This window comes from Mesoplodon mirus (assembly GCF_964341445.2).
Source record: "Mesoplodon mirus genome assembly, chromosome: X".
In the NCBI taxonomy this organism is placed as follows: Eukaryota; Metazoa; Chordata; class Mammalia; order Artiodactyla; family Ziphiidae; genus Mesoplodon; species Mesoplodon mirus.
The window spans coordinates 38,616,752-38,631,411 of record NC_138981.1 but is presented as its reverse complement, the minus strand read 5'-3'; the positions used below and the strand labels follow the sequence as shown (position 1 = coordinate 38,631,411).

The 14,660-nt window shown below is 37.6% G+C and overlaps 1 protein-coding gene across 3 annotated transcripts in view; it reads right to left on the bottom strand.

The window, feature by feature from the left end:
• Positions 1–14,660, bottom strand: part of USP9X (ubiquitin specific peptidase 9 X-linked) — a 134,119-nt gene that overhangs the window by 35,846 nt on the left and 83,613 nt on the right. For all 3 annotated transcript variants that reach the window (XM_082609007.1, XM_082609006.1, XM_082609008.1), the window contains 5 exons: positions 10,415–10,545; positions 9,937–10,215; positions 5,940–6,065; positions 4,854–4,979; positions 3,631–3,797 (listed from right to left, as the gene is read on the bottom strand). In XM_082609007.1, coding sequence (XP_082465133.1) covers positions 3,631–3,797; positions 4,854–4,979; positions 5,940–6,065; positions 9,937–10,215; positions 10,415–10,545 — 829 coding nt within the window. The remainder of the gene's footprint in view (positions 1–3,630; positions 3,798–4,853; positions 4,980–5,939; positions 6,066–9,936; positions 10,216–10,414; positions 10,546–14,660) is intronic.

The window sequence follows — 14,660 nt, the reverse complement described above, 5'->3', positions numbered from 1 at the left end:
TGCCTACAATATTAAAATCTAACACTATTTGGATCTCAGCATCAAAGGCCTTCTGTAAACTGACGCCTACTAATCTCCTTTTCTGCATTATCCCTTTCTCTTCTACCAGAATACTCAGCTGTGCCTTGAAAGCACTATGCCAGGAGTGGCAAACTCAAATGCCTCCCTGGATCATCAAGGTAACATAAAGGAGTTAAACAGGCAGAGTATAAAGCAACAGGTGCTGGAGGAGGCTTAAAAAAAAAAACACAAATCCACTTAAAGGAATTCAAATCCAATTACAAGCAATTACAACAAAATATCAGTGTTGTTATGTGGAAGCAGACCTCTTCTAATAGGAACAGAGGTCTGGGAGACCTCTAGGGATAAGGAAAACTTACTGGAAAATGTGGCCCTCAAGTTGAAATTTTCGACTGCGTAGAAGCAAGAGCCAAATTGTGGAGTGCTTATAAACCAAATTTAAATGTTTACACTTAATTCAAAGACAATGGGAAGACATGGAAAGATTTTAAGCAGGAAAACAACACGATCATATTTTGCAAGATATACTCTGCAAGTATCGAAGCCCGGTACTCTGATATTTATAGGATGATTTAAAACTGCAGGGCAGGGCTTCCCTGGTGGTGCAGTGGTTAAGAATCCGCCTACCAATGCAGGGGACATGGGTTCGAGCTCTGGTCCGGGAAGACCCCACAGGCCGTGGAGCAACTAAGCCCATGCGCCCCAACTACTGAGCCTGCGCTCTAGAGCCCACAAGCCAGGACTACTGAAGCCCGCGTGTCTAGAGCCCGTGCTCCACAACAAGAGAAGCCACCGCAATGAGAAGCCTGCTCACACAATGAACGAAAGCAGCCAAAAATAAATAAAAATAAATAAATACATACATACATAACTAAAACTGCAGAGCAGGGTGAGAGTCAGTACTAGGGAAGAAAGTCAGATACCTAAAGTTCAAAAAAGATCTTAACCTTAGAAGACCCTCCTTGTTGTCAAAGATAAGACAACAGAGGCATGAGAAGAAGTGCTGTGTACGGTACTTTTGACTTCACTGTGCACAAGTTTCAGGGAGAAGAGGAGTCAAATGGTTCTAATTTCCTATAATGGGGATTTTCGTAAAAGTAGAGAGCAGGAAACTTATTAAACGGAGTTCCTTGATACTTAGTAGCAAAGAAAGTGACATAAGTAACTAATTTAGTTTAAAATTTAAAAAAATCAGCATAGATTAAGAAATTTGTACCTCCAGGTCTGACTTCATCAAAACTCATGGCTAATCATCTTTCCTCTCCTCCAGACTTATTCAACCTATTTATCTTTCTTAACATACAGAGTTGTCTAACAATGATAAAGTTTTCTCAAACAGATAGCAAGCTCAAGCTTATTTGGTGGGGGGGGGGGGATCCCATCAAAGAACTTTCTGAATAGGCTGAACTAGATGCCTTCAAGGAAATTACCAAGGAACTTCTAAAATAATAGAGATTCCCACTTGAGACCACTAAATTACTTTACAGCATCCCCTGGAGTGAGTTGAACCTACTACTCCATCACACCATGTACACTTAAACAAACAAACAAAAAAACTTTACCACTAGGCTTCATGTCAGCAAAGTGCTTATTTTGACTTTATACTAACTTTTCATCAGTGATTTCTGTCATTGTTGAATGGAACGTGAAAGAATAAACAAAGTGAACATTTCCTGTGTCTTTTTACAAAATGTATACGAGATAGATTAATTACATGTAACAGTGATACTGATTAGAGCTCAAGTTTAAAAAGTTACCTTATGAAGGTCAAAATTAGATTGACATAAGAGGATGGAAAACCTAAATTTTGTACAAATTTGATTGACTGGCACAAAAAGAAGCCCAAAACAAAATTAATGTCACTGAATAAATGCTCTTAAAATGAAAACCTAGAATTTCACAATTTGTATGGAAACACCAAAGACCCCGAATAGCCAAAGCAATCTTGAGAACGAAAAATGGAGCTGGAGGAATCAGGCTCCCTGACTTCAGACTATACTACAAAGCTACAGTAATCAAGACAGTATGGTACTGGCACAAAAACAGAAATATGGATCAATGGAACAGGATAGAAAGCCCAGAGATAAACCCACCAACATATGGCCACCTTATCTTTGATAAAGGAGGCAGGAATGTACAGTGGAGAAAGGACAGCCTCTTCAATAAGTGGTGCTGGGAAAACTGGACCACTACATGTAAAAGAATGAAATTAGAACACTCCCTAACACCATACACAAAAATAAACTCAAAATGGATTAAAGACCTAAATGTAACGCCAGACACTATCAAACTCTTAGAGGAAAACATAGGCAGAACACTCTATGACATAAATCACAGCAAGATCCTTTTTGACGCACCTCTTAGAGAAATGGAAATAAAAACAAAAATAAACAAATGGGACCTAATGAAACTTAAAAGCTTTTGCACAGCAAAGGAAACCACTTTAAAAGTGGCAATAAAAAAATCCCACTACTGGGCATATACCCTGAGAAAACCATAATTCTAAAAGAGTCATGCACCAAAATGTTCATTGCAGCTCTATTTACAATAGCCCGGAGATGGTAACAACCTAAGTGTCCATCATCCGATGAATAGATAAAGAAGATGTGGTACATATATACAATAGAATATTAGTCAGCCATAAAAAGAAATGAAATTGAGTTATTTGTAGTGAGGTGGATGGACCTAGAGTCTGTCATACAGAGTGAAGTAAGTCAGAAAGAGAAAGACAAATACCGTATGCTAACACATATATATGGAATTTAAGAAAAAAAAATGTCATGAAGAACCTAGGCGCAAGACAGGAATAAAGACACAGACCTAGAGAATGGACTTGAGGATATGGGGAGGGGGAAGGGTAAGCTGTGACAAAGTGAGAGAGTGGCATGGACATATATACACTACCAAATGTAAAATAGATAGCTACTGGGAAGCAGCTGCATAGCACAGGGAGATCAGCTGGGTGCTTTGTGACCACCTAGAGGGGTGGGATAGGGAGGGTGGGAGGGAGGGAGACGCAAGAGGAAAGAGATATGGGAATATATGTATATGTATAACTGATTCACTTTGTTATAAAGCAGAAACTAACACACCATTGTAAAGCAATTATACTCCAATAAATGTTTAAAAAAAATAAAAAAAGAAAAACTAGGACTTTATAATTGGTCTTAATTCTCAGGGTAAAATGCAAAAGTTCTTACCATAACCATGCCTTGTGAATTCCACATTGACTTAACAACTTCACTAAAAAAAAAAAAAACACTTGGCTCTAGGTATCTAAGAAAGGAAGCTAAATGTCCTATTTAATTTAAATCTTGTAAACCAGATTTTTTTAATGGGCTAAAATACATACCTCTTAGGTGAAACTAAATTCTGGAACTACAGAAAAATTAATTTTACTTTGAGAATTAATGTTCACATTTTGTAGACAGTAAAACCAAACAAATTCAGGTCCAGGCAAAACACAGTTAAATAAAAATTTCCTAAACATTAGTGTGCTATAGAGACAATAAATATTTGATTCCTGGGATAAATTCTGCCAACATAAATTCATTCATTTCTGCTTAAAAAAATAAGATCAAATTTCTTACAATTGAAAAAGACACTTACTTGCTGTGACAGTGCAACAGTAAATCAATAATGAATGTCTGCCAAGCCTTTTCTTTACTAAGAGCATCTAAGGCTGTCGGAATCAAGGCAAAACATAACGTCATCACCTCCAATGCTTCACAGCAAACCTGTTCATCTTCCAAATCTGGCTCACTGCCTGCATTGGTCTGTAAAATTATAGTCAAGGACAAATTACCTAGAGATGTATTTAAGAAAAATCTCATACAAACTTCAAGTTAGTGCTTAAAACTTACCTAGTCACTTAAACCACTTGGCCTCAGCTTCTTTACCTACAACTCTTGAGGCCCCTTTGAAATAGCACGGAAATGAGTATAAACAGATGATAAAAGTCTAATTCTATTCTTTTGCTACGTCCCAAGGATAGCTGAAGGAGCACACTGAGCATATTACCTGCTTCTTTGTCCCCCAAGCTCCTAGAGACCTTCTGAGTTGTGTACTTCTGCACCAACAATCATTCCTTCCTCAAGAACCACTCTGGCACTGCAGTCAGAGTACCCAACTTCTGACTAGTTCCATTATGTAGCTTACCTATAGTGCCATTTTATTCAAAAGCAATTGTCTCAGACAACCGTTCAGGAAAGGTCTGAAGGTTTTACGACCTAAAATATGCTTGGGTAGGTAGCTAATAAATTCTAACCTGAAGTTATCAATAAGGAATATTTATAGTACATGCCTGAAAAAGAACAGGCATTCAAATATTAGCTGAGTGAATAACCAACAGTATAGGACATCAACATACATCCCAGGCAAATCACGGTTATGTTGGCCATAAAAGGGAAGCTCCTATAACTTAATTTCCCCTTCTAAATGTGCAGCAGTGGCTAGCAGGGGCAGGTATATATAACAGAAAATCAAAGAGTCAAACACAGTCTCTCTTCTGTAAATAACTTGATTAATCTAATGGAAGATCAAGGATGATACCTAATTGGCTGACACTCTTGAATGCTTTAAGAGAGCCAAAAATACTTAAATGCCATGATATCACAACTGAGTTACCTAAACCAAAATACACAGGACAGAAAGATGATGAAAGAAGAATAAAGAGAATAGGAGAAAAGAAATTCAGTATGGAATAATTATACCTGACTTTAGTGAGAAGTAGAAAAAGACAGTTTTATATTAAGATGGCAGACATAATAATTCAGCCTCCTGCACAATTAAACATTTTCTTAAAGGTAATATATTTCTGCGATAATTCTTACCTTCTCATAAACTTTAGTGATTTCTTCATTTGGGCTAAATACTAGCTGTAATGCCCCACATCCTGATGCCCAGATAATTTTTTGTATAGCTCTAATTACACAAATATCAGGCATATATCTTGAAGCCTGCAAGATAATGAGTAATCAAAACAGTTGACACAGTATTAGAGTGGAATAATCACTAGAAAAGCAAAAATGTTTCTCCCTGTAAAGGAAACAGGAATGGCTGTGAAGTAGTACCACTGTCTTTAGGTTCCCAAGTTGCCTTTGTCCCATTATTTCGTTTAACAGCAATACCACAAAGTATGTTCTCCAAGTTATTATCTGGCTCTACACAACTTTCAGAAGAACCTTAAAAAGACTACAGAGGTGATCAAACCATTCCACTCCTAGTTTTTTACCCAAGAGAAATAAAAACTTAGGTCCACACAAACACTTGTACAGAATGTTCACAGCAGCTTTATTCACAGCTAAGAAAGAGAATGTCCTTTACCAAGTATATGGATAAACACAACGTGGAATATTCATAATGGGATATTACTCAGCAATAAAAAGGAATTGACTAATGGTCCACACCACACAGATAATTCTGAAAGTCATTATTCTGAGTGAAAGAAGCCAGACATAAAAGAACACACTGTATGATTCCACTTGTGTAAAATTCTAGAAAATGAAAACTACTATATAGTAACAAAAGATCAGTGGTTATCTGAGGCCAGGGGTACACAGGGAAGAAGAAGAGACTTCAAAGGGGCATATGGAAAGAGTGATGGAGACATTCTGTGTCTCGACTATGGTGGACGTGTGACACAAATATGTATTTGTCAAATTTCACTTAATTATATGCTTTAAAAGGATGCTGTTCATTGTACATAAAGGTGATTAAAACCAGAAAGTACTAATATTATCATTAGGTAAAATTCATGTTAAGGGAACTTTATCTAGACTGAGCCAGTGATTAAAGTGAGTGGGCCTAGGAAAATTAAGCCCCCAAATGTGATAAGGGTTATTTCTACATAAAGAGAGGGTCAAAAGTGAAAGAAACGAACCTTCCAGAATTTCAGAGCCTTACAAATTTATACTAACCTCATCAGATATTTGCTGAGCAAGACGAATTGACACATTTCTAAGCATGCATTCAGATGACGGATTAGGAATGCTCTGAAGCGCACTTTGTAGCACCACTGCTTGATCGTGAGTAACTTGGTTGATCTGAAAAAAGATAAATATTTTACTTTAATACTGCGTACATAACCAAATCCAATCATTTGCTCCTCACTCATCATCACTCCCTCAGGATGACCTCCCTTCTGTATATATTCAATACACTGTAGAACCCGCGTGACTTACACAAAAAGTTCTTTGCATTGCCAACAATGTCTGGGCTTCCTCTTTTTCTTGTGTAGTGGAGTGCCACATATCCCTCTGCAAACCCCCATTCTAGATCAATCCAACTTGTGTCTCTACATCTGCATTCAGCATAACTTGTAGAGGTGAGTGATAAACTTGAACTTACTGGTTGCAGTCCTATCTAGAAACTCAGTTAAGTACTTCACATGCACGCTCCTGGGCAGACCCTGCTCCCCATTCACCCTGGTCATCAAACTCTTTTTAGAAAAGAAAAATTAAGGAGTATCAATAACAGAATAAAAATACTAATGTATAAAAGGTGCCAGACCAAATTTTTAAGCCCATAAAGAAAAAACGATTACTTTTAAGTCATTATTAGCCAGGCAAATTCTGACTGCCTTTCAAGTTCTAACTCTTCTCCATATTGTAAGTATTTCTACAACAGTATTTAAGACAAGTCTGCTTTTACTAATTTTGCCTTTAGCGCCCTATTGACTGTGAGCTCCTTGAGATTAGAGGCTATTATGTACCTCTGTATACACAGTGGCACATTTGCTGAATAAAAGAGAAAAGTGAAAGAGGGGAGCATTTATATTTTCTGTGTTCTTCATTAAGCTCCTGTGTCAGGGATTACGATAAGAATCTGTTTTTATCTTAAGAAGAACACCACTTTTAAAAAATCCTAGTAAGCGTGGTACCTTTAATGCAAAACAATTTAAGACTTGGGCCACTTTTTTTCATTACCCTTTTTAATGAAAACGGAGAGAAAAGGATTATGAACTCACATGTACCCACCGCCCAGCTTCAACAATTATGAACAAAGGAACAAAATTACTTTGTCTAACCACTCCCCTCACTTTCCATCCCTGCCCCACCCCAGGATTATTCTGAAGCAAATCCTAAATATAATTTCATCTGTAATACTTCAACAATTTTTTTAAACATAACCACAGTATCATCATCACACCTAAAACAATTATAAATGCTATTACCTCAATTATATGTGATTATTATAGTATCACATATCTAATCAATATTCTAATCTCAAGGCCTAAGCCATTCATTCTTTTTTTTTTTTTTTTTTAATTTATTTATTTTTGGCTGCGTTGGGTCTTTGTTGCTGCGCACGGCCTTTCTCTACTTGTGGCGAGCGGGGGCTCCTCTTCGTTGCAGTGCGCAGGCTTCTCACTGCGGTGGCTTCTCTTGTTGCTGAGCACGGGCTCTAAGTGCGCCAGCTTCAGTAGTTGTGGCTCACGGGCTCCAGAGCGCAGGCTCAGTAGTTGTGGCACACAGGCTTAGTTGCTCTGTGGCACGTGGGATCTTCCCGGACCAGGGATCGAACCCATGTCCCTTGCATTGGCAGGCAGATTCTTAACCACTGTGCCACCAGGGAAGTCCCAAGCCATTCATTCTTAAAATAGAAAATCTATATTCCTGAAGCTTTTATCTTCTATTGGTAACTTAGTAAACCATCACTTATGATGCATATAAAACAAGTCAAATGCGTAGTTTGACTTCTCATAAACAGGCACTGAATTGTGGCATGTCTTGAGAACCTTTGGTAAAATGGATCAAGGTAAAAACAGAGTCAAAATAAGTTCAGAATTGGAGGTTAAGACTGTCAAGGTGGGAAGAGAGGCTGGCAACAGGCTAAATCAACTACAGTTGATCCTTGAACAGCATGGGGGTTAGGAGGACAGACATTCTAGGAGTCGAAAATCTGCATGTAACTTTACAGTCGGCCGTGGGTATCTGTGGTTCCAATAAATTTAGGATCGTGTAGTACTGTAGTACTTATTGAAAAATCCATGTATAAGCAGACTCGAGCAGTTCAAACCTGTGTTGTACAAGAGTCAACTGTACATCTTTTTTATTACCATCTGTGTGTGTGTGTGTGTGTATATATATATATATATATATATATATATATATGTTAGATACAAGCTAGGAAGAGATTCACGTGGAGTTTTTAGTAGGTTTAAAATAATTGAAAGAAGGAATTCCCTGGCGGTCCAGTGGTTAGGGCTCTGCGCTTTCACTGCCGAGGGCCTGGGTTCAATCCCTGGTCGGGGAACTAGGATCCCTCAAGTGGTGCAGTGAGGCCGAAAAATAAAATAGAATAATTGAAAGACTATTTGGGGTTTTCAGCGGTTCCATACAAATTTTGGGATTATCTGTTCTAGTTCTGTGAAAAATGTCACAAGTTTTGATAGCAATTGAATTAAATCTATACATTGCATTGGGTATGAACATTTTAACATTAATTCTATCCATGAACACAGGATAACTTTCCATTTCTTTGTATCATATTACAATTTCCTTTTATCAATGTTTATAGTTTTCAGAGTATAGATCTTTCACTTCCTTGGTTAAATTTATTGCTAGGTATTTTTTTTTGACATGATTGCTTCCTTCATTTCTCTGATAGTTCATTATTAGTGTATAGAAATGCAACAGAGTTCTGTATATCAATCTTGTGTCCTGCAGCTTTACTGAATTCACTTATTAGTTCTAATGGTTTTTTGGTGGAGTCTTTAGGGTTCTATACGTATAGAATAGTACCATGATCATCTGCAAACAGTGATCCAGCAATTCCAGTCCTGGGTATATATCTGAAGAACATGAAAACACTAATTTGAAAAGATATATGCACCTCAGTGTTCACAGCAGCATTATTCACAATAGCCAAGATATGGAAGCAATGTAAGTGTTCATCAACAGATGAATGGATAAAAAAGATGTGGTGTGTGTATACAATGGAATATTATATTATTCAGCCATAAGAAGAATGAAATAAGTCCGACAAAGAAAAGACAAATAATGTATATTTTCATGTATACGTGGACTCTAAAAAATAAAACAAACAAATATAACTAAACAGGAATAGAACCACAGATACAGAAAACAAACTAGTGGTTACCAGAGGAGAGAGAGGCAAAATAGGTGAAGTGGATTAAGAGGTACAAACTACTAGGTATAAAATAAGTGAGCTATAAGGATGTAAGGTGGGGACTTCCCTGGTGGCGCAATGGTTAAGAATCCGCCTACCAGTGCAGGGGACACGGGTTCGAGTCCTGGTCCGGGAAGATCCCACATGCCGTGGAACAACTAAGCCCGTGTACCACAACTACTAAGCCTGCGCTCTAGAGCCCGCGAGCCACAACTACTGAAGCCTGTGTGCCTAGAGCCCGTGCTTCCGCAACAAGAAGCCCACACACCGCAACAAAGAGTAGCCTCCGCTCGCGGCAACTAGAGAAAGCCCGCGCGCAGCAACAAAGACCCAACGCAGCCAAAAATAAGTAAACAAACAAACAAACAAAAAAGGATGTAAGGTACAACACAGGGAATATAGCCAATATTTTATAATTATATGGAGTATAATCTATAAAAATATCAAATCACTTTGTTGCACACCTGAAACTAATATAATATTGTAAGTCAACTACACGTCAAAAAAAAAACAAAAAACAAAAACAAAAACAAAAGTCAAGCAGGATTTAAGGGAACAGGGAAGAACTGCCCTCTCAGAGTAGAGTCAGTGAAAAGCATTTGTAATTTTAATACAAATATAATTCAATAGAAGGAAACCATTAAAATGAGGAACCACTGGAAAGGAACTGAAAACATTTTGAATCAACTCTGAACTCTATAAGCAACTCTTAAGAGTTTCTAAGTTTAACTTTAAAAGTTGCCAACTATTATTACAAAAAGATTTTTAAAAAGTCTGTATTACCGACGCCATGGGATTCACGCCTTCCACACCTGGCTGACAAGCTTCCGCCACAGCTCGTACGTGGCCATAGCCAATGGCAGTTAGCAACAGCTTGGCTATTTTAAGAGCATTGAGGTAGGCACCCCTTCGAGTTTCCATATCTGCATTTGGTAGGAAGTTATTTCTGGTTAGCATACTCAGGACAAGGGGTAGGCCACCACTTTTCAAGAAGTGAAATTGAAAATCAGAGGAATCATCAGCCAGAGGTGCACCAGCAGGCATTAACAAGGCATAGACTACCTGGAAAAAAGTAGAAGAACTGTATTAAAAGGTTTTAAGATAATTTCTTATTTTCCCCATCATCATTAGTTTAAAATTTTCCCATATTTTGAAATTCTTTCAAAAATATTTCATTACAATTTTATCCATGTTCTTCACATTATCATATAAAAGGTCAAATTTCAAGAACATGGAATAAATTCAAAAAGTAAAAACCAACCTCTGTTAGGTATAGCACTTGTGAGGCTGAAGGACCAAAGAAAAGCGAGTCAAGAGATGGACTAAGGCTGCTTTCTCCAAGTTTGGCGTGGTCTAAACAAATAGCTCTTAATTTTTCTATTGTTGTGCTATCTGTAAGAAAAAAAGATACATAGTCTAAAATAAAACATAATTCATGCATTCATAGTATTTTACTTTTGATAGTCTGAAGACTACTTTAGTATGGAATAAGAATCAATTCAGCTGAGTTACAGGCTCAAACTTCACAAGACATAACCAGATCTGGATTGGTTTAAAAAAAAAAAAAAAAGTCACAATCAACCAGGGCTCTTTAATCACTCAACCCAAACACGAAGGAACCAGTCTCCTCCTACTCAGAGACCTCAAATCAACATGTCTTCCTCAGGCACTAGAGACCAAAAAACTACAACACACTTCAAAAGGAAGTAGTTCTTCTTGAAAATAAAAAAATGGAAATATGACAAGCTCTTCCTTCCAACTTATGTTAGCCTCCATGACACTGTGTATTAACTCAGCGGTCCCCAACCTTTTTGGCCCCAGGCACCAGTTTCATGGAAGACAATTTTTCCACAGACCGGGGTGGGGGGGGGATGGTTTCGGGATGATTCAAGTGCATTACATTTATTGTGCACTTTATTTCTATTACTATTACACTGTAGTATATAATGAAATAATTATACAACTCCCCATAATGCAGAATCAGTGGGAGCCCTGAGCTTGTTTTCACTTGTCACTCACTGATAGGGCTTTGATATGAGTCTGCAAGCAACTGATTTATTATGGTCTCTGTGCAGTCAGACCTTTCTGCTAATGATAATCTGTGTTTGCAGCCGCTCCCCAGCGTTAGCAGCACCGCCTGAGCTCCACCTCAGATCATCAGGCATCAGATTCTCATAAGGAACATGCAACCTAGATCCCTCGTATGCGCAGTTAACTGTAGAGTTCGGGCTCCTATGAGAATCTAATGCTGCGGCTGATCTGACAGGAGGCGGAGCTCAGGCAGTAATGAGTAATGAGGAGCGGCTGTGAATACAGATGAATTTCTGAATCACTGGTGGGGCCTGCTGCTCACCCCCTGCTGTGCGGCCAGGTTCCTAACAGGCCACAGACCGGTAGCAGTCCGTAGCTTGGGGGTTGGGGACCCCTGTATTAACTGGTTTGTTACAATGAAAGAAGCTTACTGATCCTTGGAAACTGAACCTTAAAAAGCAAACATTAAAAAAAAAAGGGAACAGTGCCTAATGTGCACATTAAGTAAGAAGATTTTTTTGATAATATTAAAAGATGAGTTTCATTTAAATCACACTAAAAAGATACAGTAAAAAAGAAAGAAACAATCCCATTATTAGCTATCAAACACTCAAACTTACTTCAGAAAGTACTTCAATAATCAAAGGTAAATGTTTCCAAGGTAAATGCCCTATGATTAAAATACCACTCGATAAATAAGATTTTCTTTTTAAGTAAAAGCTTTTCTTGAAGAATAAAGATAACTGAAAATTACTATAATTTCCTTAGGGTAAGCTAATTTTTACAGACCTGGAAATATCAAAAAAACTTCAATTTGTGTTAAAATTGTTGGCTTTCCCTATTCTGAAGGGAGAGTGACATATAACTAAATGAAATATTCAGTTTTAATAATAAAACATTTATGAATATCTTCTCCTGTCATTAAATATCCATCCCCTGTATTGTTTTATATTAATGATTAAAATGACATGTCCTTTTGCCAGTACACTAGTTTAATCTCTAACACTGGGTATTTAGGTTTTCTCAATTTTTTTTTAAACAATAAAGATCCAAGTTACTCTCTAAAAAGAAACCAATTCATATGCTGTATCTGAAAATATCTTGCTTAGTTTAAAAATACTCTGAGTGGGGCTCCCCTGGTGGCACAGTGGTTGAGAGTCCACCTGCCGATGCAGGGGACATGGGTTCATGCCCCGGTCTGGGAAGATCCCACATGCCACGGAGCGGCTGGGCCCGTGGGCCATGGCCGCTGAGCCTGCGCGTCCGGAGCCTGTGCTCTGCAATGCGAGAGGCCACAACAGTGAAAGGCCCACGTACCGCAAAAAAAAAAAAAAAAAAATCTGAGTGAAGGAGGGAGGGCAAAGGGAATAGGAGAAAAGAAACAAGAGCTCTAAGAAAAGGAAGCACTGAATTTTAAGCAAATCATTTAATGTTGTTGGATTATAGTTTATTCATTTGAGGGATCTGAACCAAATGATCACTAGTGGCCATTCCAGCTTCAGCATTCATGAACCTAAATAATCTTAGGTCCTCGATTATGCACATGCTCATTTAACAAAATATGGAAAATAGAGACAACAAATTTAAACTGCCCATAATCTTGGATTTTAGTTTATTTCTTTCTAGTCTTTTGAAGAGATACCTAATAAGCCTAATCAATTAAATGATTATAGCAACACAGTATAAAAAAGTCTAGAAAACGTTGAGTAGTAACACACAGGTTAACAGTACAAACTTTGGAGCCCAACTGCATGCATTATCTTAGAACTGCCTTTAAGCTGTGTGTCTCTGGTCAAAAGGAACAATCTCTTGGTGCCTCAGTTTCCCCATCTTTAAAATAGAAATAAAAATAGTAATTCCCTCCCTAGGAATGTTGTGAGGTTTAAATGAGTTAACAAGTGTGAAGTGCTCATAACAGATTTTGCCATATTTTAAGATGTTAGACCAAACTCCTGGGAAAAAGGAAGCTCTGAAGAGGAAAAGCAACTCATTCTGCTTAGTAAAGCAATATACATTTTAATTTCTCTGTATCAAGCAAGAACCTGTTTTCCTGATGCGTATAAAGGTCATAGGAACTCCTGAGGAGTTTAAATTACAAGAGTTTAAATTACCTACAGAGACTACTGTAGAAGTTCTAAGTTTAACAGCAAATCATAATGGAGGCACTGGACTTTAGGCAAAGATTCAGAATAAACAAAAGTAAAGTCAATGACTAATAAAAAAGCTTCTAATTCCATCTTGGTTTTTCCTCCTTTCAAAATACGTGCACGTGTGCACAAACACTAAATGATTACCCAAATGTTAGAAACAGAATTTATAACTACTTCCTTTTCTTAGAACTCCTGCTTCCTATCTTAAAGAATGTGCGCGCGCACACGCCCATGTGTGTAACAACCACAGTGACAAAGAGTAGGTTAACATTTGTTGAATAGTGATTAAATACCCATCACTAGGCTAGGGGTTTTCCATACATGACCCCATTTAATCCATGCAATTCTATGAAATAGTTATTATTAGCTCAGTTTTACAGACAAGGAAGCTCTGAGAAACTAAGAAAACTCATGTTTAAGGCCATGGAGTAGCAACTTGAAGAAGCAGGACTTGAACTCAAGTCCATTTGAGTCCAAAGCCTATGACTTGTCTACTGTCATACAATCATTACTGGCATTTTCAAAGCTGGCTATTTCAAATTTAGGTACTATACTTCGATTATATAAAATAAGATAAAAGCACCCTCGTAAGTTTCCTGCTTGAGCTGCTCGGCAAGAGCTTCCTCTCGCCATCTAGTGGCACTATGCTCAAATCACAAGGTCAGGGATTATGAGATGGGTTTTCCTTTTCAAATGTTGAAAAGTACATAAAGCAACAACAGCTGTTACTCAGATACTAGTAAGTAAAACAATACAAATTCTAAACTACACAACAGATAAGGATCAAATTGAATCATTAAGAAAAGCCTTCTTAAAAGAGCAAATAAAAACTCAATTAGAAAAAAAGGAAAAGCCTTATTTAAGAATCTAATTAACATCTGAATCGATTCTGTACCATATGACTCAGAAAGTGAGATCAGATGGGAAAGGTCAGCACAGTGTCTACTTTAGAAAAAGGAGATAATGTAAACACAACAGTTTTAAAAATTATCTGGGCCAATTATTGAACTGCATTTGTCAGCAACGCATCCATAAACCCCACTAAAATGAGAATAAATTAATATAAAATACATAAACTCAGAAGGATAAAGAAGTTAAAAGCTGAAGGAACATTAGAGATGTCAGCAAATTACTGAAGGTGTAGAGGGGATGGAAGATAGCTGGCTTAGCTGAACCCAAGAAGTGCTTCTTGGGGGGTAAGAGAAAGAGGGAGAGGGTACCTATAAATCAGCACTCCACCAAGTCCTAGAAAAGTTAAGGATATGAAAACAAAACATAATTGAGAAGGTACAGATGAATCAAAGACTTAAAAACAGAGTGCCTGGG